This window comes from Polypterus senegalus, chromosome 10 (assembly GCF_016835505.1).
Source record: "Polypterus senegalus isolate Bchr_013 chromosome 10, ASM1683550v1, whole genome shotgun sequence".
NCBI classification, from domain to species: domain Eukaryota; kingdom Metazoa; phylum Chordata; class Cladistia; order Polypteriformes; family Polypteridae; genus Polypterus; species Polypterus senegalus.
Genome location: NC_053163.1, coordinates 69,754,855 through 69,779,904, shown reverse-complemented (window position 1 = coordinate 69,779,904; position 25,050 = coordinate 69,754,855). Strand labels below are relative to the sequence as shown.

Sequence of the window (25,050 nt, the reverse complement as noted above, 5' to 3'; positions counted from 1 at the left end):
GCTGGGTTGCTGCTATCTTGAAAGGTAAATTTAGTGAATATGATAAAATAGAAAATAGTACTGTCATATTCCTCAAACATGAGCAACATAGAGAAGTATATCCCAAATGTTACACGCACGTATTATTTGGATTTATGATAGTTTATAAGTGAAATGAAAAATGTGTTGATGGTGAGGTACAGCATATTTTCTTCAGAGAAAGTAAGGTTAAAGAAAGTCTTCACAAATACAACGAAACAGACCAATGCTGAAAAATGATTTATTAAAAATTCTAATTGGACATTTTGGGAGTACTTATTACTACAGGCTATGTTAGCTTCAATAAAGTATGACTTCATAACAAATAAGGGGGCCTGGATCCATATTTGACCCATTAGGATTAAGTTGAAGAACTGTATTAATTAATGACTCTAAAAAGGAAGCTGCATAACCTTTTATTTGTGCAGATCAAATTATGTGTCTGAGTGAGAAAGATGTAGAAGGGCTGCACAAGGTGACATGTCCATGTGTAATAACCAATTTATGGTATGTAAGCTCTAGTTGTGAAAATAAGAGAAAAAGAATAAGCTCTGTGTGAACATTCGCTAAGCTCTTTAACTTAAATCTCCAACATGCTGGCCCTCACAATCTTTTTTAATTCATCTTCTAAAATGGGTTAAAAATGACAGTGTTAAGGAATGCTGTGGCCTAAACAGATTGGCAGGTTCTCTCTTGTTATATACCAGTAGGTAATCTGAACAGTATCTAGGGTTGTCAGGACGTCACACTTCAGTTAAATCCAGTACAGTACAACAAACATCAAATTGGTCTAATCCTTTTCTCTTTCTTAATGTATAGGAGTATTATAATGAGACAAACACTAAACGTATAACATTACTTTATGTTTCTGTGTACTTTTAATGCTCATCTGTGATGTGAAATACTGTATCTGCATATTTTCTAATTAACAGCAACTAGAACTCCGAAGATCCCTTCGGTCTATTATAGAAGTGTAATCTCTCTATTAGTACTTCGCAAATTTAGTTCAGTTCTGATATAATTATCTTCATGTAGTATATGTCCAGAACACCTACACATAATATACAACTATAAGATGACTTTATAAACTAGAAAACCATACAATAACTACAGAATATACATACTGTATACCAACAGGTGAATTTCAATGAGTATAACTTGTTACCTCAGAAATAAATAGTCACAAGAGCTGAAAGTGGCAGGAAGGGTAAAGTCAGCACACCACCACCATAAATAACAACAGTGCACACAGATTCACAAAAAATCAGTATCAGCTACAAAAAACAACCATGATAGCTTTGTGTTAAACCTCATAATAAAAATAAAAATATATACTGAGTATAAAGAATATTAGAGCAGATGGAAAAGAATCAGGGGAAGGTTTAGTTTGGTGACAACTCAGAAAAGGCTTTGACTGAGACTTTGTCCAACTTTTGGATTTTCACCAAAGATTCAATAGTGATGCACCAACATTGATGGACTGAAAGCCAGAAGTCTACGTGACCATCATCATCAGGTCATTCCATGAAAACCCTAAATACAAAGAGGACTGTGACTTATGTTAGGTAGATTGCCCAGAGGGGACTGGGCGGTCTCTTGGTCTGGAACCCCTACAGATTTTATTTTTTTCTCCAGCCTTTGGAGTTTTTTGTTTTTCTGTCCACCCTGGCCATCGGACCTTACTTATTCTATGTTAATTAATGTTGACTTATGTTTATTTTTTATTGTGTCTTCTATTTTTCTATTCATTTTGTAAAGCACTTTGAGCTACATTTTTTTTGTATGAATATGTGCTATATAAATAAATGTTGATTGATTGATTGAATAGACTAGCATGTAGGAGACCCATGCCTGGTTGAAGACTATCTTTTTGACAAAGTCCTAGAGAACACTGCTACTTTCTTCCTTCCACACTAATACATGTAAATATTCTTTCCCACAAAAAAGTGCATAAGAGGGGGATAAGTTAGACTAAATGATCATTTGGCTAGGGTCTGTTAGATATTTTACTTTATTTAGGAACAACAGACCCACAGGAGATTTAGGAATTGTGTGATAATAAGGTTTTTGCTTATTTCTTTCTCTGTTGTCTCCAAAATGTTCATCTTTAATATGTACCATGTATTTGCAACTAACTTTACTCTGTACTTACCAATGGTCTGCTTAACACTCATTTGCAATGAATTAATGTCAAGAGCAATTTATAAAAAATATGTTGTTTAATTATTATATTAAGAAAATTGCTTTAATGTTTGTATTCTTATCATGACTTAGATATCTACTTTTAAACAAGATCAGTTTACATTTTGATGAAAATAAAAGGTTAAACTTACCCTTAAGGGAAGTGTTGTGATTGAATGCTACCATTTTCTTTTAACATGAAGGCTCTCTGACCAGCGGTAGCCGGCGGAGGATCTCTTGCAAAGATTTGGGCCATGGTGACTGTGAAGGATGGCTGTGGAAAAAGAAAGATGCCAAGGGCTACTTTACTCAAAAGTGGAAGAAGTATTGGTTTATCCTGAAAGATTCATCCCTGTACTGGTACACAAATCAAAATGTAAGCATTTGCCTTTCTTGTCATATTGCTTCGATAATATAATATTTAAAAAGACCTACATTTTGCATGTGTGGGAACAAGTAGTTTTTCTTGTCATCCCAGCTGGTACAGGGTGCAAGACAGGAACAAACCGCAGACAGGGCACCAGCCCACCACAGGGCACACACACACACACACGCACACACCAAGCACACACTAGGGACAATTTAGGATCACCAATGCACCTAACCTGCATGCCTTTGGACTATGGGAGGAAACTGGAGGACTCAGAGGAAACCCACGCAGACACTGGGAGAACATGCAAACTCCACGCAGGGAGGACCCGGGAAGGGAACCCAGGTCTCCTTACTGCGAGGCAGTAGCGTTACCACTGTGCCTCCGTGCCGCCCTAGTGTTTTTTGTGCTGTATAAAATTATAAATATCTATTGCTTGCTTCTTCCAGTAGCTTGTGCACTGAAATATTTGCTTACTACAATTTTCATGAAACCCTTTCAAGTTGAAGCAGAGAAAAAAATGAATATATAACATCAAAAATCACTTTTGCTTTTAAGGACACCTTCATACGCCACAGCTTGGACAGCTGATCCACTTCTGTCACACGCACAACTCTTTTATGTTACCTTCCACTTTTCCATCTTTTCAAGACATTTTCACTCTGTCTTTTTTGAAACACATTTGCTTATTCTACTGCTCTCTCTGGATGCATGTCACTTGTGGTCGTGTGTCCAAAGAGCACCTGTTAATTCTGCATTGTAATGGTAAGAAACAGTATGACATCAGTAAGCAAACCTTATATCTTCTTGATTGTCTTGACATTTTGTGGCCCTGGCACCCATGCAGGAACATTTAACAAGAACTGTTAATAGAGAAAGTTCACTTATAGACATACTAGTACACGCCTTAAGAATTCATGCTTAAATTCTCGTCATTTTAAAGTTACCCAATATCTCCTATTCAAAATATGCAAACTTTAAAGAAAGCAAAGAGTGACTTAATTTCTTACAAATTCAGCTGTATTTTGCAACGCGAAGCAAGTTTTCTGTTTAGCTTATATTCTGCTGCATGCTTAAGTGCTTCAACTTTTAAAAGCTATTAGAGAGCCGAAAGCTAATACATTTTTTTTTCTCTGGCAACCACAAGAAGCAGTTAATAAAAATAAGTGGCTTTCCACTCCCTGCTTATAAAACAGTGGCATACAATGAAATAAAAAGGAGTGCAAGGGCAGTAGATTTAGCTACAAAATTTGAGCATGCATTGCATCCTTCATTTTTAATGTGACAGGCTATTTGTAACGATCTGTATGTTTTTCATCTATCTCTATCTCCCTCTCCCTTTCTTTGTGTCTTAGGATGAGAAGGCAGAAGGTTTTATCAGCCTCCCAGAGTTCAGGATAGACAGAGCCATTGAATGCCGAAGGAAATTGTAAGTGTAACATCTTTCATCATGTGCTCTTAAAAATTTAGGATGCCAGCATTGAGTATTTGGCTACCAAGCACAGTTAAATTTTGTTTCAAAGAAAAGGCTTGAAGATGAGCATCAACCGTGTCATTGCCTCCCTGGGTATTTTACGTCATTTTTTTTCTCTTTCTGTGATATATGCTGCCAGAATTCAATGGAAGACTTTGTGCTCGGCCAAACCCATCCAAGCTCAGTTATCAATTCACTTGCAGTGTTCTTTATCAGAATACAAAGTACACCAGGATGATAAAATATCTCAGTGATAAGGACACAGTATAACTTGCTGAAAACCTTAGAATGTATAGGGACATATAACCTACACTACATTAGTCACCATTTGTATGTTTTTGGCTATGTACACTCTCTTAAAGTGTCCTTCTGAAAGTCAATATACTGTCCTCACACTCCTTTTAAATATTCTAAGTCTCTGTTATTTTGTAAATAAAGTAAACAAAACAACTTAATAAATAATGCAGAGTTGAAAAAAGTGAAATAGACTTGCCAGAAGAATTCAAGATAGAAAGTGCAGATGATCTTATTTAAAAAAAAAATACATTTCCAGCAAACTGTTGTTCAAAGTAGGCATTTTTGGGTTGAGATTCCACATGCATAATATGATTTGCTAAGGTAAGATTCTTCTGGACCGCAATATTTTCTGTTCTACTTTGTTAAAGGATCATATATTATGTGTGGTTATTTTTTTCTTGCACACTTCTTCAGGGTTCCTGCAGATTTTTAAAAAGTCTTAAAATACCTAAAAATAGATTTTCCAAATTTAAGATCATAAATTTTTTGGAAGTGTCTTATTTTTTCTTTTAAGAGGAAAGAAATTGTGAGATCATATCCAAAGAGTAACTGAATACTCATCAACCTCAATATAACTCAGTTTGTCCTATTTTGTTTTTTTCAATTATGTTTTTTCCCACGTATTAATGTTATATATGTCCTGCTTTAATCTGTATGCTGAGCTAAGCAGGCCTGCAAAAATGGGAAAATGCAAATTTCATGAAAAATAACTAAACAAATACTGGTCGGCATCAGCAACCAAATGTTGAATCTAGATGTAAAGCTTGTCAAACAACTTTCACACTAAGTATAATGGGGTTTAAACAACTCAATTCTGACATGAAACCTACAAATCAAAACTTTTATACTAGTGCTCGAAGGAGTATGGCAGCAACAATAGTTCAGATAGATAGATAGATAGATAGATACAGTGGTGTGAAAAGCTATTTGCCCCCTTCCTGATTTCTTATTCTTTTGCATGTTTGTCACACAAAATGTTTCTGATCATCAAACACATTTAACCATTAGTCAAATATAACACAAGTAAACACAAAATGCAGTTTTTAAATGATGGTTTTATTATTTAGGGAGAAAAAAAAATCCAAACCTACATGGCCCTGTGTGAAAAAGTAATTGCCCTCTGAACCTAATAACTGGTTGGGCCACCCTTAGCAGCAATAACTGCAATCAAGTGTTTGCGATAACTTGCAATGAGTCTTTTACAGCGCTCTGGAGGAATTTTGGCCCACTCATCTTTGCAGAATTGTTGTAATTCAGCTTTATTTGAGGGTTTTCTAGCATGAACCGCCTTTTTAAGGTCACGCCATAGCATCTCAATTGGATTCAGGTCAGGACTTTGACTAGGCCACTCCAAAGTCTTCATTTTGTTTTTCTTCAGCCATTCAGAGGTGGATTTGCTGGTGTGTTTTGTGTCATTGTCCTGTTGCAGCACCCAAGATCGCTTCAGCTTGAGTTGACGAACAGATGGCCGGACATTCTCCTTCAGGATTTTTTGGTAGACAGTAGAATTCATGGTTCCATCTATCACAGCAAGCCTTCCAGGTCCTGAAGCAGCATAACAACCCCAGACCATCACACTACCACCACCATATTTTACTGTTGGTATGATGTTCTTTTTCTGAAATGCTGTGTTCCTTTTACGCCAGATGTAACGGGACATTTGCCTTCCAAAAAGTTCAACTTTTGTCTCATCAATCCACAAGGTATTTTCCCAAAAGTCTTGGCAAAGTCTCTTTCTTATGGTGGAGTCGTGAACACTGACCTTAATTGAGGCAAGTGAGGCCTGCAGTTCTTTAGACGTTGTCCTGGGGTCTTTTGTGACCTCTCGGATGAGTCATCTCTGCGCTCTTGAGGTAATTTTGGTTGGCCGGCCACTCCTGGGAAGGTTCACCACTGTTCCATGGTTTTGCCATTTGTGGATAATGGCTCTCACTGTGGTTCGCTGGAGTCCCAAAGCTTTAGAAATGGCTTTATAACCTTTACCAGACTGATAGATCTCAATTACTTCTGTTCTCATTTGTTCCTGAATTTCTTTGGATCTTGGCATGATGTCTAGCTTTTGAGGTGCTTTTGGTCTACTTCTCTGTGTCAGGCAGCTCCTATTTAAGTGATTTCTTGATTGAAACAGGTGTGGCAGTAATCAGGCCTGGGGGTGGCTACGGAAATTGAACTCAGGTGTGATACACCACAGTTAGGTTATTTTTAACAAGGGGGCAATTACTTTTTCACACAGGGCCATGTAGGTTTGGATTTTTTTTTTCTCCCTAAATAATAAAAACCATCATTTAAAAACTGCATTTTGTGTTTACTTGTGTTATATTTGACTAATGGTTAAATGTGTTTGATGATCAGAAACATTTTGTGTGACAAACATGCAAAAGAATAAGAAATCAGGAAGGGGGCAAATAGTTTTTCACACCACTGTAGATAGATAGAAAGATAGATACTTTATTAATCCCAAGGTGAAATGCACAAAAAGTAGTAAAAAGAGTCCAGGGAATGAGGCCACATAAAAGAAAGTAATAGGAGTGATCAGTAAAATAGAGAGAAAGGTAGAAAAATAAAGTTGTACATGGAGCTGCTGGAAAGGCTACCATTCGCGGCGGCGCCTGAGTCATCACTGCTCATTGGCTGGAGTTCAAATTCATGTTTTATGCCTCTTTTTTCATTTTTGATTCTTTGATTTATGTTGATTTATTTTTTTGGTTTTGTCTCCTCATATACTGTAAGCTGCCTTTCTTATGTTCCATATATTTGGTGGGTTGTACTCCAAGATGATAATCGCCACCAGAAACTGACCTCGGCCATTTAAATCCACAGGGCCTTCCACGGCTCCCTCTTTTTCATTGTGCATATGTTAGGGAGTTAAATGTATTTTTGCTATGCTTGTGCTGTTGGTTTATTTTGGAATTACGACCTTCATGCCCTGTGTTTGATTTCATTTCTAGATTGCTGTATTGGGACTTTGTTTGCATTAGATTGTCTTAGTGTTTTTAGGGCAATTCCTTTGCTTCTTGTTCTCCATATTGTTTTATTGGTATTGAAGTGCATTTTGTGAGAATAAAGTTTTACTTTATAAAGATTTGATGCTTGCACTGGTTACTAGCTGGGGTTTGACAGTGATATCCCCCTATAGTGAGCATTTCTGGAAGTGCTTCTCCAAAGATATAGCCACTATCACAGCTTCTCAACCAGATCTGACATTTAGTAGATTTTTTACTGACAGCAACTTTGTTGGCGAGTGAGTTCTCTACAAAGGAAGTCGACACCATTTATATAAATCCAATGATGACATCCACATATTTTTGTTAAAGAGATGTTCCCTGATACAAAGGGTGCAAAGTTGTTCAATGTGGGAGAAATAAAACTGTATGCATAGGGAGATTTGGTATTGCACCATTCTTTAAAATTGGTCTTAATGCTCAACAAAATCATCAACAAGACAAAGAAAAGTAAACTAAATCTCTACATGTATAATTGGACTACCAACAAGATGGGTACATATGTTGATTTCTTTTAATTTTGTGTAATAATTCACTTGCTTGATCATTTCCAGTTATGTTAAAAGAACTGTGCTAGTTTGTTTTAGATATACTAAATACTGAAATAATAATGAGCAAATAACAATCTGTGGACTATTCTTATTTATGTAACTTGTAAATAGCATGTATATTTTTAAGGTCTTAAAAAGAATTTAAGTTGATTTAAGAAATTTTGCAGCACCAATGTTCTTAATGCAAAAACAATTAAAATTGCAAATTGTGTTGCCTTTCTTGGAGATGTGTCATCTATAGATGCATTCTTCCCCTCCTTAATACACACTCAGTCACACATAGCATATTTTTACACACATTTTTTTCCAGAAGCTTGAGCTTTTCCGAGCAAAAGTGGAGAGAAAGCAATGTCAGCATGGCACCAAACGTGGGGGCAAAGATGATATACAAGTGCCTTAATAACATATTGTGATTCAGGGTTGTAGAGAGGTGGAGGCAATCCTGGTAGTTCTGGGCACTACTCTATCACAGGACCACCTCTCTCACCCATTCACACTGCCACTCACCCATGGGCAATTTGGAATTAACAAGAATCCTATCTTAAACAACTTTTTAGGTGTACCATTAGACACAAGCACATTCTACACAGACACTTATTAGGGTGGGAGTTCTACAGTATATCTGTATTTTCTTAAATAACAGGAGAGAAAACATAGTGGGAAGTAGTAGCAGTATTAGTAATAATAATAGTAACAGAGTACAATGAAAGTCATACTTGTATGTCAAATCAACATAAACCATGTCACCACTCTCTGACTCCATGATAAAGTATTTTAAGTATGAGACGGCTAAGCCATTAAAACTGACTCTATATTTTGTACTATTCTTTTTATCTCCCATGTTAGCATTTATTTTAAAATATTGAATTAACTGTGAAATTACTTCAAGTCCACATAGACAAATAACATGAGAATGTTTGTTAGAAGATTTCGTTTGCAATGCCACATACTATATTGTATATATACAGTATATATAATGTTTGAGGGTCTACAGGCGAAAATATTGTGTGCAAATAGAACAATGAGTTAAATGAAATGGGCACATACTATTAAGATAAGTCTTTTATGTATACTTAAATAACTTGAGAAACTTCATTAACTAAGATCTTACCTGTGCATGTATTAGTTGTACATTAGCTGGGGAGAGACATGAAAGTGGCCAACACATGACCAGAGTCGATACTAGGGGTGAAATTCTTCAACTAATGTGAGGCCGATGAAACTACAACAGAGTAAGCAATCCTAGATATTGATGAGTTCCACAAACACAGGTCCATTTATTAGAGACTAGTTACAATAACAGGCATATTGTGTGTTGTCATTATCCAAGCCCCTATTAATTTATCTACTTTATTCTTTTGAGCCAAACAGATTATTTTAAAGCACACTCGAGTAGCTATTACTTTAATTTTACAAACATATACCGTTTTTGCAGAGTTCAGTGATCAGATACAATGAGTTTGAATTTGTAGTTAAGAAAATAATTAAAACCTTTCATAAGCATACATTTTGGGAGACGTTGTTTTTGTATAAAGGTGAATGAGGATCCATGCTGACATGGACTCAAAACCTCTGGAAAGTAAACTCTTGCTTTGCACTAATTGGTCATGGATCCTGTCTTGGCCAAGTATTTATTGCTAACATGTTTTTATTTGTTGAATGTACAATTTCATGTATTTATTTTACAACATTTATGAAATGTTTTTGTACTTATTATGAGTTGAACAGTGATTGTATTGGAAATGTAAATGCTTGTCCAGTCTTGAATCCCTTCTAATAGTTTTGTTTCCATTTTATTTACAGTGCCTTTAAAGCCTGCCACCCAAAAATCAAAAGTTTCTTTTTTGCCACGGATTGCTTAGAAGAAATGAACAGGTACTTGCATCTTTTGCGGCAAATCTTCTCATGCTGCTGCCTCCTAACCTTTACATTCAGCTCTGTGTTTTTCAAAAATATTGTACCAAACATGCCTGGCATTTACTGCTCCACTGAGAAGTTGTGTGCTTTGGATTAATAAATCACATTTCTTTCCATCCTCTTTTCTTCAGTTCAACACATTTTGCATTTAACTGCACCATGAACAAAATCTGTTTGAAAAGAGTTTGTATCATTTGTGCACAATTGGGCTAACCCCCTTGAAAAAAGGGGGACCATTTAGTTTTTCTATCAAACACTTCTAAAGGAAGTGAAATAAACCAACTTACTGTTGTTTTATAGTCAACATCAACAAGCAGTCTCTGCGTGCTTTGTGCCAATGCAAAGTGAATGTTATTTAAGATGTTCATTTTTTCATGCTTTCTAGAGACAAATACATCCCCTGAGATCTCTGCAGGAATACTCTGGGAAACTCTTAAGGCCTTCTTAAGAGGACAGATTATCTCATATCTTTCCCACAGAAATAAATCCGAAGCGAAGAAAGTAGCAGAGATAAAAAGCGAAATTACTAAAATAGATGAAGAACATGCCAGACTACCAAGCGAGACTCTACATAAGAGGAGGCAGGCTCTACATTCAGAATTAAACCTCTTGACAACTAAAGAAACCGAACAACTAATTTACAAATCCAGACATCATTATTATGAACATGGAGAGAAAGCTAATAAGCTTTTAGCGCAACAAATTCACAAGCAAGATGTACGCAACGCAATCTCGTAATTACTAACACGAACGGAGATAAAATCATCGAACACAAAAATATAATGTACACTTTTAGAGACTACTATAAATCCCTATATACTACTGAGTTTAAAGAAGACAATATACAATCTAATGCATTTCTGGATAAATTACAGATACCACAAATTGACGCTTTTAGTGTGGAGGAACTCGATAAACCTCTGTCATTATCAGAATTACTGGATGCTATAAAGTCACTCCAAGGTGGAAAAGCAGCAGGCCCTGACGGCTACCCTGCAGAGTTTTACAAGAAATTCTCCGCTCAGCTAGCTCCCCTCCTATTAGCAACATTTACAGAAGCCAGAGATAACCAATCTCTTCCACAAACCCTTCGCCAAGCACTAATCACTGTCTTCCAAAACAAAATAAGGACTTATTACAATGTGCATCATACAGACCAATTTCACTTCTGAATAACGACGTTAAAATACTTCTAAAATCATAGCTAGAAGGATGGAGAAAGTGCTCCCTCAGTAATATCACAAGACCAAACTGGATTTATTAGGGGCCGACACTTATCTTCAAATCTTCGACGCCTGTTTAATGTAATATACTCACCAACTAAATCAAACACCCCAGAAATATTATTATCATTGGATGCAGAAAAGCATTCGACATGATTGAATGGAAATACCTTTTACTATTTTGGAGAAGTTTGGGTTTGGCCCAACATTTGTGCATGGATTAAATTACTGTATACTAACCCAGAAGCTTCAGTTTGCATCAATAACATTTGCTCAGACTACTTTAAACTAGAACGTGGCACAAGACAAGGATGCCCTTTGTCACCACTGCTGTTTGCAATTGCCATTGAACCACTGGCAATACATTGTCGAAATACTGATCAGATAAAGGGGATTAGCAGAGAAGGACTGGAACAGAAAATCTCATTATATGCAGATGACATGGTACTGTATATATCGGACCCAGAAAATTCTGTGCCTGCAGTCTTAGCAGCACTCACAGAATTTCAAAAGCTCTCTGGTCTCAGAATTAATCTGAATAAAAGTGTACTCTTTCCGTGAATTCTCAAGCATATAATATTAGATTAGACACCCTTCCTTTTATCATTGCAGAACAGTTTAAATACCTCGGGGTAAACATCACAAGTAAACATAAAGCTCTTTATCAACAAAATTTCGTCGTCTGCATGGAAAAAATTAAACAAGACTTGCATAGATGGTCAACCCTTCATCTCACACTAGCTGGAAGAATTAACACTGTTAAGATGAATATTCTTCCTAAGCTCCTTTTTATTTCAAAACATACCAATATACATTAATAAATCGTTCTTTAAGCAATTAGATTCAACAATAACCTCATTTATTTGGAATTCTAAACATCCACGCATCAAAAGAGCGACCCTACAAAGACAAAAGGCAGAAGGCGGCATGGCTCTACCTAACTTCCAGTTTTATTACTGGGCGCAAATATACAGTCGATAAGAACCTGGACACAAATAGAAGAACATACACAGGCATGGACCGCAATAGAAGTAAAATCCTGCAGTACTTCTTTGTATTCCTTGCTTTGTGCTCCAATAAACACACGCTATCGGCAATACACTAATAACCCAATTGTGCTCCACTCACTTAGAATCTGGAACCAATGTAGAAAGCATTTTAAGACGGAGAAGCTTCTTTCTGTGGCACCCTGCAAAAGAACCACCTCTTTCAACCTCACAAACATATGCAGTTTTTAATATCTGGAAAAATTTGGAATTAACTTGCTTAGAGATCTTTATATAGACAACGCCTTTGCATCCTATGAACAATTACATTCCAAATTTAACATTCCAGCTACAAATTTCTTTCACTATCTTCAAATCAGGAACTTTGTTAAACAGAACCTTCCAGATTTTCCTCATCTTGCACCCTCATCCACGCTGGAAAATTATTGCTCAATTTCAAGGAGTTAGACTCCATCTCTACAATATATAAAATCCTTTTACAATCCCTTCCTTTCAAAGATCCAAGAGGACACTGGGAAAATGATCTCTCAATTAATATATCAGAAAAGGAGTGGAAAGTAGCAATGCAGAGAATTCACTCAAGCTCCATATGCAAAGCATACAATTATACAACTTAAAATTATATATCGAGCACATCTGTCTCGACTAAAACTCTCCAAAATGTTTCCAGGGCATGATCCAACCTGTGAACGCTGCAATCAAGCCCCAGCCTCACTGGGTCACATGTTCTGGGCCTGCTCCAAATTAACATTATTCTGGACAAAAATTTTAATTACCTCTCAGACAGTCTTGGACTCACAATCCCTCCTAACCCATTAACAGCTGTGTTTGGGGTTCTTCCAGAGGGTCTTAAAGTGGAGAAAGACAAACAAATTGTGATTGCATTCACTACACTGTTGGCACGCAGACTTATTCTGATAAACTGGAAGAACCCAAACTCTCCTCTTTTAAGTCAGTGGGAAACTGATGTGTTATATTATTTAAAATTGGAAAAAATCAAATACTCAGTTAGAGGATCTGTGCAGACTTTTTTCAAAACATGGCAGGATCTAATCAGTAATATTTTGAAATGATTTTATAAAGCACAGAGAATTTGTTGATTTAGGTATTTTTAAAAGCCTTAAATTTTACACCGTTTGGCTTGCTCTCTCTCTCAAGGGTGGGGATCGATCTGTTCTTAGCATAATTCTTTTTTTTTGTAAAAACTTGATTGCTATGTATTGATTGTAATAAAATTAATAAATAATAATAAAAAAAGATGTTCATTTTTACAAAAAGACACATAAAATAACAAATAAGTAGCTTTAAAGATAAGGGATAAATTACTGGAAAAATAATAGGGTAACATCTTCTAAGATATCTATAAATATTTTCTGGAAGAATACTGTCAGCAATGATGAGGTTGAGTGTTATGATAGGTTATAAAGTAAACTCTCAATAGTAGGCAAGGCCCAAGTCCGTCACATTTCTCATTCAAGCCCATACCCACACCGAGCCAGTTTTGAATTACCAGATAACCTAACCAGTAACTCTTTGGAATGTGTTAGGGGAACTGGAGTAACCAGGGGGAAAGCCAGACAGACATTAGAAGAACCATTCAAACTTCACACAGAAGTTAATCAGTCATGTGTAATCACAGTAAACAGAAAAAATGAGGAGAAAGTGCAGCTGGTCACCAGAAAATCCTTGCTAATATTTTAGAATGCTCACTTAGTCACCATTGATCTAAAGGTATTGTGAATTAGAAAAAAGGAAAAGAAATGAAATGTCAATTAATCACTGTGCAAAATCAGGTTTTATGAGTGCAAGAGATTCTTGATGCACTAACACAATCAATATTATAACAAACATCATGATGAGAAATTATGATACCCCACAATTTTCTGTTCCTTTATGAATTGTGCATGTCTATTTATCTACAATAATCGTGCTGCTGTTTTCTTATCTCCACTCTACTAAATGAATTTCCTTTTGTCAGTGCCTGGCCAGTGTCTGAGTTTCTTGAGGAAGACAGCAATTTCGATTTATATTTCACATTTACCTTCAACTCATTTCTGCTTATGGTGATCACTCCTTCTCTCACGCTCTCCTTACGTTTGTAGTCTACTTCCCATTAAATTCACCCAGCCACTGTGTGAGACACTCTTTTAGCGATTAAGACTTTGAACTTCAGACACTGAAGTTGTTTAAATTCTGCTACTGACACTGGGTGACTCTGACCAAGTCGTTTCACCTTCCTGTGCTCCAATTCAAAAAAACAAAATAAATGTAAGCAATTGTATCTCAGATGTTGTAAAGGTGTCAGCCTAATATGTAAAGGTCACCATGGTGACTTTTCTCTTCTGGCAAAGCACTCAGATCATCCCATACAGCATACCAGTACCAACACTGTCAGTCGGCATGCCATTAAAATCTTCAGAATTTTGAATTTTAATCACAACCCGTCTTTCAGCAATATTGGGTTAGTTGGTGTCATTGCATGTCAGATGTATTAAAAAATTACCCTGCAAAGACAGAGTGTGTTAAAAAATGACTTTTCAATTGGCATATAGTAGGATAAAATCCAAAGGCTATGAAGAACTGCTCCTCCTGTTTCTTCTTAAACATTGCTTAATCATATAATTGTTAAAATTTCCTTTGTTTTCTTTGGTCAGCTGCATTTTCTGTTTTCTCAATTACATTTTGGTATCATTGATAGAAAGAGTCTTACGTTCATATTAGGTCCTTTTTAATACGATATTCAGCTATATGCCCAACATATTGGTTCTAGCCGTTTTGTGATGCATTTTATCACTGTTTATTTGTGCTTTTTTTTTGGTTACTCAGCCATCCATAGTTCCCATAAGTGACATTTCTGTTTCAGCAACTACAAATTTCCCTTGTGTGTTGGATGTAGAAGGCAGTAAAGTTAAAGAGTAAGAGGAGAGTGAGAGGGGAAAGAGAGAAATCAGTCAACCATTGAACTGTATCTACAAAACCAGGTGACTTTTTTTTAACACACACTGCAACTGCAATATGAAACACAGACACTTATCACAGTAGGAAAGCGCCAGTTAAGGACAGAGTAATCCTTCTCTTTTACGCCACGGTGTATACAAAAGCTTTCTTTGTCAGTGTAAACAGAGACAAACTGAAAACAGTTCTTGAATGGCTACTGCATAAAGGAAAGTAATCGTAAAAAAGATAAAAGAGGATGGAAGAAGATAAGAATGTCAGGGAAGCTGGCATGACTGGGAGAGAGACACATTCCCAAATGTCTTTAATTTTGAAATATTTACAGACACTGCTGCGTGTAAGGGTCTACCAGCCCACATTTTTGTAAGTTCAGCCATTCAGGTTGTAAAAGTTAAATTGTTGTTGCATTTATGGGTGAGCAAGCAATAGAAAATAAATGTTAAGTGCCTGAATTGCAAAATAAACTAAATCACCTCCACCACCGTCCAGTACTATACCTGCTATATACTGCATACATTGATTCTCCTTTCTAACTTCACTCTTAAACAGGACCCCAGGGTGCTTACAAACCCAAACCTTACAGTGACAGACAGCCAATGTGATATCATCAGACCCTTGTTATTCCTGGTACAACATCAAAATTGTTATTACGGGACCTTCGACCTATCAGCTTTAAAGCTGGCATTTGATATCATAAATCAGGGACTGTATGTATGAAGGCACACAACTTCAAACCTTTAAAAAAGGTCTAAAATTACCCAAAGATTTTTTTTCCTTTAAGTTTTAAGAGTTGTGCTTTCCACAACAGACTACAGAGGATGCCATAGCCACAACTCTTCTTGCTATCCTAAACCATTTGGAACTATGGAGGAGTTACACTAGGCTACTCTTTGTAAACTTTAGCTCTGCATTTAATACCATCCTCCCTCATAGACTGGCGACCAAATTAAAAGACCTGGGAGTATCTGCCTCTGAATTACGGACTTCCTCTCGAATCACTCCAAGAGGTTAAGAATAGTCTCCCACATCTCCTCAGCCTTGGCAATGTTTCTCCACTAGGCTGCGTGCTGAGTCCTCTTCTCTTCACCCTCTACACCTATGACTCACCCCAACACACTCCACCGTAGACGGGTACATTTCTGGAGGGAATGAGTCCGCTTATTGAGACAAGGTGAAGCAGCTGTTTGTGTTGTGCAGAGACAATAATCTGGTTCTTAACACCACCAAAATCAAGGAGTTGATCATTGACTTTAGGAGGAAGGAAACAGGTATTCAGCTCATTTACATTGGAGTGGACTTTGTGGAGAGGGTCTCAGACTTCCCATTTCTGGATGTTCACATAAAGGAACACTTGACTTGGAGCATTAACACCACAAAGTTGGTAAAGAAGGCACAACAGAGACTTCACTTCCTGAGCATCCTCAAGAAGAATAATTTCACTCAAAAACTGAGTGCTCCAGGGGGTCGTCAACACCATCCAGAAGATTATTGTATGCCCTCTCCTATCCCTGGAAGATCATGTTGCCTTAAAATAGGCCCAGAGCATATTTAAAGATCCATTCCATCTCGGTCACCCTCTTGTTTTAGGACAATAAAACCAAGAACAAACAGATTAAAAAACAATTTTAATTTAAAGGCCATAACTGCACTAAATGCTTCTCATATTGCAACACCTTAAATTAAACATTAAATGAATACCAGCACAATGTAAAAAATGTCTTGTATATGTGACATGTGTATATTCTTGTAGTTTTTATAATCCCCTTTTGCTTTGCGCTGATAGACTACAATCCAGTTTCATTGTACACGTGCAATGATAATAAAGACTAATAAATGAATCAATGAATTAATATTAAAGGAAACTCCTTTAAATGGAAGTTTGGTAATGGGGTCAAACACAGTTTCATCATTGAGTTAAATTCAGATTCTGATTCTACGATGTTGAAAACATTGAGAAAACTTAATTTTAGGATGGTGCCTTTACCTGATTTAAAATCAATATTGATTTTCATGTTTTAAAATTACAATTTCTGTCAGATAAGTATATGTCTTTTGCGTTGTTTAGAACTCCTGGATATCACTACCAGCAAAGATAAAACATTTTAGAGCTAGTGGTTTAATAGATATCTGCCTTGAACGCTGAGACCTATATAAAACAATAACTTCCGAAAAAATGTAACTATCTTCCGCAAAAAAGTTGCACCGTGTTTGTCTTGTTATAGGCTCCAGGTCCAAACATTTTATTAAACTTTGGTTCAGAACCCATATCCTTCAAAAACTGTCCAACAATAACTGCTGTAGAAATTGTTTAGTGTAACCAGGATTTTTGCAGTTTGCCCAACATAGTCATGGGACCAGGCTTGTTGATTTGCAAAATTTATGCACAGTTTTTGAGATTTTTATTCTTTAGTTTTATGGAGACATCATTTATTTAAATATACATGGATGCCCACACAGAAGCAATACACAATAAAAAGACAAACACACGCTCAAAGAACTTTGTAAGTTAATAATAGTAATAATAATAATATATTTTATTTGTATAGTGCCTTTCCCATGCTCAAGTTAAGATAGCTGATAGTTTGTTTGCCCTAGCAGAGCACATTATTGGTAATTAAGAGAAAGGAATGAACACACACACACACATCTACGTATGTAAAGGTCACCTTTTCATTGACAGACACATAAAGCCATACATGTACCAATCTGCCTTTCAATACAGCTTGTTTACTTGTGGTTCATTTGATTCCACTTCATGTTAATTTTACTCTAAATTTAGTTGTGTTCAGAATAAATCTATACTAATGAAAGGCAAAGCCCTCACTGACTGACTCACTCACTGACTCGTCACTAATTCTCCAACTTCCCGTGTAGGTAGAAGGCTGAAATTTGGCAGGCTCATTCCTTACAGCTTACTTACAAAAGTTAAGCAGGTTTCATTTCGAAATTATATGCGTAACAATCATAACGGTTGACAACGTTCGCCATGTTGAACTCTTATTTATGGCCCCATCTTCACGAAATTTGGTAGGTGGCTTCCCTGCGCTAACCAAAACCAATGTATGCATACTTATTTCGGTGGTATGACGCCACTGTCAGCCGCCATATTGAACTTTCCAACGTCACTAATTCTCCAACTTCCCGTGTAGGTAGAAGGCTGAAATTTGGCAGGCTCATTCCTTACAGCTTACTTACAAAAGTTAAGCAGGTTTCATTTCGAAATTATATGCGTAACGATCATAACGGTTGACAACGTTCGCCATGTTGAACTCTTATTTATGGCCCCATCTTCACGAAATTTGGTAGGTGGCTTCCCTGCGCTAACCAAAACCAATGTACGTACTTATTTCGGTGGTATGACGCCACTGTCAGCCGCCATATTGAACTTTCCAACGTCACTAATTCTCCAACTTCCCGTGTAGGTAGAAGGCTGAAATTTGGTACTTATTTCGGTGGTATGATGCCACTGTCGGCCGCCATATTGAACTTTTCAACGGTCTTTGTTACTTATGGGCCCATCTTCAAGAAATTTGGTACGCGGGTTCCCAACGCTAATTGAATCCTACTTACGTACATATATACGTCCATAGCTTGCAGCTCGGTCACCGTGTGAGGCCGCGTTGGGTCCCCCATCCCAACGCCTCTCACGTTGTTGGCTGCCTGCCTATATAAGGCCGTCCGTCGCTCCGGTCTCTTCATTCCTTTCCTTGCTTCGCCACGGGATTCACGTCTCCCTGCTGATAACTACAGCCTTTTTATTTAATCCACGGCTTCTCCGCTGTTTTATTGTTCATTTATTACGATTCTAGTTATTGTGTAGGTATTTTAGACTTACTTTACATTGTTCAGGTACCCATTTCCTTTATCATTCCAACCGTACACCCATTAACATGTCTTTCGAGGTGATCACCATCGATCAAAGAACTGTCACTTACCGAGTGGTTTCCATGCCCATAGATGGCACCTACCTTTTCCATTCTCTTTGTTACATATTGCACGGCCATATCAGGCTCACTCTTGATATCCGGAGGAACATTGTGTCTTATGTATTGAATGACTGGGACAGGTTCAAGGTGTGGACTAATGACGGTACAGGAGATAATTATACTACACAGGAGCACTAGAAGAGTGAAATGCTTAAGCCCTTCACCTATGCATCTGCATGTGAGTTGATGGCTGCCGCTGAATTGTTCGGTTGTCGCTTTCAAGTGTACCAAAATGGCCAAATATTTTACACCTTTGGACAACCGCCAATGCCTCTTAAACATCTTAGATTCACAGGTGACGATTTCAGTAGTGGACACTTCGATGTTTATGAATGTTTAAACTCTCAAAAGCTGGATCTGAAGTTATCGATGAAAGATGCTGAATGTCTCTTCAACACAAGTCCTACAAATACTGTCGTAATGGAAACAAACCATGAAACTTAAACCAATTATGACAGCAGCAATCCAAGCTGTGAGATTTGAAACAAGATTACTTTTCACATGGCCAACTGTACGTTGCATGCTCAAGAGTAAGCTCAGCGTACAGCTTGGTCATATTACAACCAGAGGGCCGAACTCACAATGTGGTATACAAAGAGATCCTTAACAAATAATTATTGGTATATTTTCCCTCAGTTTAAAAAGGTTTAATTTTCTTCTTAATAAAAATTTTAAGGCAGTACTTCGCCGCTGCGAAGCGCGGGTATTTTGCTAGTATTATATAAATTAATGTACTTTATTCTATATTATTGTACAGTATTACACTGCACAACAATTTTTTTGAAAATTCTTGCTTCCTGAAAGGTTTTTATTGATTGTGACAGGTGCCTACTGGGTAAGCACAAATATAGTTTTGACTTTACTGCATCACGTAAGAACTCTGAGACATAGACATTTATATGTTTACTGAAAATAACGTATTTAGTCACGTTTATGTTTCACATAAGCTATTTAATTCAACAGAATTAAAAGTGTTTTGCTCCTGATTTTCTTTCGTATTCAATGTCTGGTGCATCATGGTACAGCATGCAACAGTAGTCAGCAAGCATTGACAGATTCCAGTTGCCCTGGTATCGTTTCTCCATCATAGCAATGTCCTGGTGAAACCTTTCACCATGTTCGTCACTGACACGCACCGAGATTTGTGGGGAAGAAGTCCAATTGTGAGTGGAGGAAATGAATCTTGAGTGACATGTTGCACTTCATTGTCTTGTATGCTTTGAGAAATTTGTCTACCAGCTGAATGTGGTTTGGGGCTCTGTAATTGCCCAGAAAATTGTCAACGTCTTTGAAGGCTTTCCAGACAATTTTTTCCGGCCCAGCTAACAGATCTTTAAACCACTTGTCACTCATAACATGTCCGATCTGAGGGCCAACAAAAATGCCCTCTTTGAGCTTGGTGTCAGTTATTCTTGGGAACATCTGTCTTAAATAATGAAAACCTTCACCTTCCTTGTTCAGTGCTTTCACGTAATTCTTCATGAGTCCCATTTTTATGTGAAGAGGAAGCAAAAATATCTTAGTGCCACATTTTTCTGTCCTGGAGCTAACTTTTTACGGCCAGTTCTGTCGAGAATAGTGCGACTCTTTGGCATGGCTATGCCATTCATAGATGAAACAACAGTACTTTGTATAGCTGAGCTGCAGTCCTAGTAAAAAGCAACAACTTTAAGATCTCCACAGATATTTCAGTTGTATGTGCTATACTGGACATGCTTCAGCAACAGTTCCAAATTCTCATACGTTTCCTTTAAGTGTGCTGCATAGCCAACAGGTACTGAAGGATAAATATTGCCATTGTGTAGCAGAACAGCTTTCAGGCTTAACATTAACGAGTCAATGAAGAGACGCCACTCATCCGGGTTGTGATCACAACCCAAGGCCGAGAACAATACTTCAATGTCACAACAGAAACGGAGACTGTCGACTTGTGCAAAAAATTCAGTTATATCATGATGTCGGCCTCGAAACACAGAAATATTCATACCTGGTGACAGCAAACACCATTCCTGCAGTCTCAAACTCAGCAGCTCGGCTTTTGCTTTTGACAGACCCACATATCTGATCAAATTGATCAATTTGGAATGTGTTGTCAGATGTGGATCGCCTGATGAGCACAGTTCAAAATCCGGGTCAATGTCACTGTCAGTACCCTGCATTGCAGTTTCTTCATTTGGTTCGTCTAAGGTCCAATCCTCTGGTGGTTTTGGAATTGGAAGACTGTCGTCATGTAGCATGGGTCTCATTACTGAAGGCAGATTAAGATATTCAATTGACTTCTTGTTTTTGGCAGAGAAACCAGACACATTAGTCAAACAGAAGTAACAGTCCGTCACATGATCTTTCTATTCTCGACATATCATCTGAACAGCAAATGGCATCGTCTTTCAAGTGCCTCTGAGTCAGGCTGCCAGACTGATAGCACATGTCACACAGCAAATGTGAGGTGCCCATTCCTTGTCTTGATCACCAATTTTGCAGCCGAAATACAGATGATAAGCTTTCTTCACAAGAGCAGTCATCAAACATCTCTGAGGCGCAAGTGTATATTTGCCAGAGATATAGCAGAATGTATCTCAGCTGTTACAACATTGATGAAACTTATCGCCTGACACCAAAACGTCTATAGCATCAAGCTTACTTACTGATACTGCAACAGATGATATACTTTACTATAATGATACTATACATAAACACTGACTATCTATAGTAACCAAATGAGCAGGATCAGTGTATGCAAGCCACCTTTAGAGCATGCTGAGACAGCGTCAAGCTCGTTCAGACCTGCCCAGGATGTCAACTTCCACAGAACAGCTTCCAACCTGGCCTGATTCCATGCCTGGGCATGTCCAGGCTGCACAAACCGTTGTTGGTAAGTCACTTACGGGAACGAAAATGTTTGGACACAAATATAAGAAAAAATCACGACAAAATTGAAACGGCATGTGATGGGTAAATTTTGATGTGATATTCGTGATCAGCACCCAAAAATCTATAAGAAACACCCAACAGAGTTCAAGAAGCAAAAACTTTGTTGTGCAGTGTTATCGATTGTAATGTATTGCAAAATCATCCATTGAGTGATTCCCTGAAATATCACTAAAGTGTAATTTACATGGAAGTAGATTCCATATTGATTCTTTTTTTCTTCAAATGGGGTATTTGGCTTATCTTTTTAGGCAGTCCCCTGTTTTATAATATAAGAGACTGACTTTAAATCTGATTAGTTGAAGTTGAATGGCTGTGTTGTGATCTGAGTTTTTGGAATTTCTGATCCTCACTTTGGACTTTTTAAATTTATGCTAATACTCCACCACTACTTCCTCAGCATAATCAGCATGTGTCATCACATCTTGCCTATAAAAGATGGTGGCACACACCTTCAAACATATCATAATAATACATTTTATTTATCAGTGCATTGGATTTGATTTCTGAACAATAATTCCTATTATTATGATTTAGGGCTATCAACTATAGTTAGCTGATAACTGTAAGGAACTTTTGCAGTGTTTTCTTTGATTTAGCATTAGGTTTTGCAAATTGGTTGTGGTAAATGATTTCTGCCTGGTTTTTTTTTTGTATTATAGTTTAACAGTACACAATTCCTGCTTCCCTCTTGTTGCTTTCACCACCCCTGACTGAAAATAACGCTCCTGTCTTTGGAGAGCTTTCTTCAGTCCCCTTCTTCTTAGAACAGAGAAAGCTAAAACACAGTTCCAAGAAAACCCTGGTTTAGGTTTTCTTGTGTAATATTCCTTGCCCTGATTGTCTCCCTCTTGTTCTTATACAGAAAAAATTGCCTGGAGCAAAAACTTTGATGTGGTTCTAGCATCAACAGAAACCTGATGATATCAGATCTACTGTGATGAATAGTCACTTCCCAATCCACCACAACTACAGAGGGCAATGCTACTTTCTGAACACAATTGTCTCTGAGGTGAATGTTTCCAATACACCAGAGAATAATGTCAAATGAGGCCTAAAGGAAAATATTATTTATAAAATTACACAAGCATTTCACAGATCCCCAAATTGCTCCCTCTCCAAATTATTTTCTTCTAAATCATTGGTTCCTCTGCAAAGTGCAAAATTTGATGTTTGCTTTTTGTACTATTCTTTTCCCATTGTTAACAGAAATATCATGTTTTCAAATGCACCTGGGTGGCAATATATTTTGCTAGTTATGTTATAATCTTGAAGATAGAAAGCAGTGAGAAACAGTAAAAAAAAAACAGCAGTAGTAACCATGAAAAAGGAACAGTTGGAATAAGAGACACAAAGAGTGGTCTGTTATTGATAATGAGTCAGACACAGAAAAATCATATGAAAGTGTCCTACGGTGATCATTCAATGCTGCATTTACAAAGAATGAAAGCACCTTGCTATTATGAAGATCTTCATTATTCTATGAAGCCAAAAGTCTGTTTATAGTGGATAACATGCATTACATAGTTTTTATTTATGAATGATATTTTGGCAATGCTGATGGAATGTTTTCAGTTTTGTAGATAGCTATAAAAATGGGTTATAAATGACAAGGTTGCTGGTAGCAATATGCCATAAGTGCCCCACATTTTAATTTTTACAAATTAGAAATAAAAGTATTACATTGAATTGCCATCAATATTGTTTCTGTTTCACTTGTCTTTATATAAAACCTTAACTTGATTTCACTTTACCTATATTTATCTTCAGTTTTCATAGTTTTACATGACAACTCCTCTTCATACCTGTCAGTTCTGTATACTTAATAGAGCTCCCCACTATGCTGATGTGCCCCTCTTGTCTATTCTATCTTATAGATCCAAACCTTTTGGGAGTACAAACCTTTGGCTACTATGTTTGAAAACTTTGGAATTTATTTCCAGATGTTATTAGACAGCTGCATTAAATAGATTTTTTTTAAATCAAGATTTTTTTTTACAATTCTTTTATTTATACATATTTCTTTTATGTAATCCACACTTTGTACTTTTGTCTAAATTTTAATGTCTGTAATTAATTTTCATTTAGGCACTTTTATATTTTATGTACTTTTTACTTTTATGGACCACAATTACAAGGGATTTCCCATAGTGCAGATCTGGCTTTGGACCATAAAATGAACTGCTGATCTTTCTAGTTCAGGACCACCACCAGTTGGTGTTATGCCACATCAAAAATACGTCTGGCAAGGCACTGGGTTGTGTAGGGAATCAGGAATAAAGAGTGAGGCAAAATACTAGCGGGTATTGTAACCAAGAAGGTAAACCGTCATTCTTCTTATTCAGTCGTAAACCGAAAATTGAAATCAAAAGCCAGAGAACATTTGCTTATACAAAAAGTATAGAGAATTTTAATAGTGAAAGCACAAGTCTTTCAAGTGCAAAAAGCAATCTTGGTGTTATGAAGTAGATGCAATTCAAATTTTTTTTGGCCTTATCCATTTTTGTATCTGACATTTTCTAAGCCATTTATGAAAAGTTTCCGAAAATGTTGATGTTTTGATTGGCATGAAAGTTTTTGCATTTCAATTTTATTTAACATATGTCAATTATTTTTGCATCTTGTCTCTATGCCATTTTGTTTTCTGTGGGCACCGCCATTTTGTAGAATGGTTGTTACTGTGTTGCAATGGATAAACTGTCTGAGTTTATAGAGGAAACAAAAATATTGGCAAATTAATTTCTAGTTAGTGATTTCCTGGCAAATTAACTTTTAACAGCATCTTTCTTCTTTAATATAGGCTTGTGATTTTGGCTTCATGAAAGATCAGTTCAACTTTCAGTCTCTAAATCTTTGCTTCATACTTTGATTCACTTCTGATTTCCTTATTTTTTTTAAAAAACTACTACTTTTCTAACCTCTGGCAGAATACTTGGACACTAAATTGCGTACAACATTAGCCATTAAAGCATCTTATTAGTGACATCATAACACACAACTTCTGAAAACCGTATCTCAGTAATTGGATGTCATGTTTTAATGACATCAGCTAGAAAACAAAACATAGAAACCAAATAGCATTACGAGAACATTCTCTGTAATAAATAATTTACCAAAAACTCATTTGAGTTAAAACGAAAA

At 36.8% G+C, this 25,050-nt stretch overlaps 1 protein-coding gene across 2 annotated transcripts in view; it reads left to right on the top strand.

Annotated features, from left to right (window-relative positions):
* Positions 1-25,050, top strand: part of si:ch211-26b3.4 (connector enhancer of kinase suppressor of ras 2) — a 615,118-nt gene that overhangs the window by 537,356 nt on the left and 52,712 nt on the right. For both annotated transcript variants that reach the window (XM_039765942.1, XM_039765943.1), the window contains exons 16-18: positions 2,403-2,575; positions 3,925-3,998; positions 9,697-9,768. In XM_039765942.1, the coding sequence (XP_039621876.1) occupies positions 2,403-2,575; positions 3,925-3,998; positions 9,697-9,768 (319 nt within the window). The remainder of the gene's footprint in view (positions 1-2,402; positions 2,576-3,924; positions 3,999-9,696; positions 9,769-25,050) is intronic.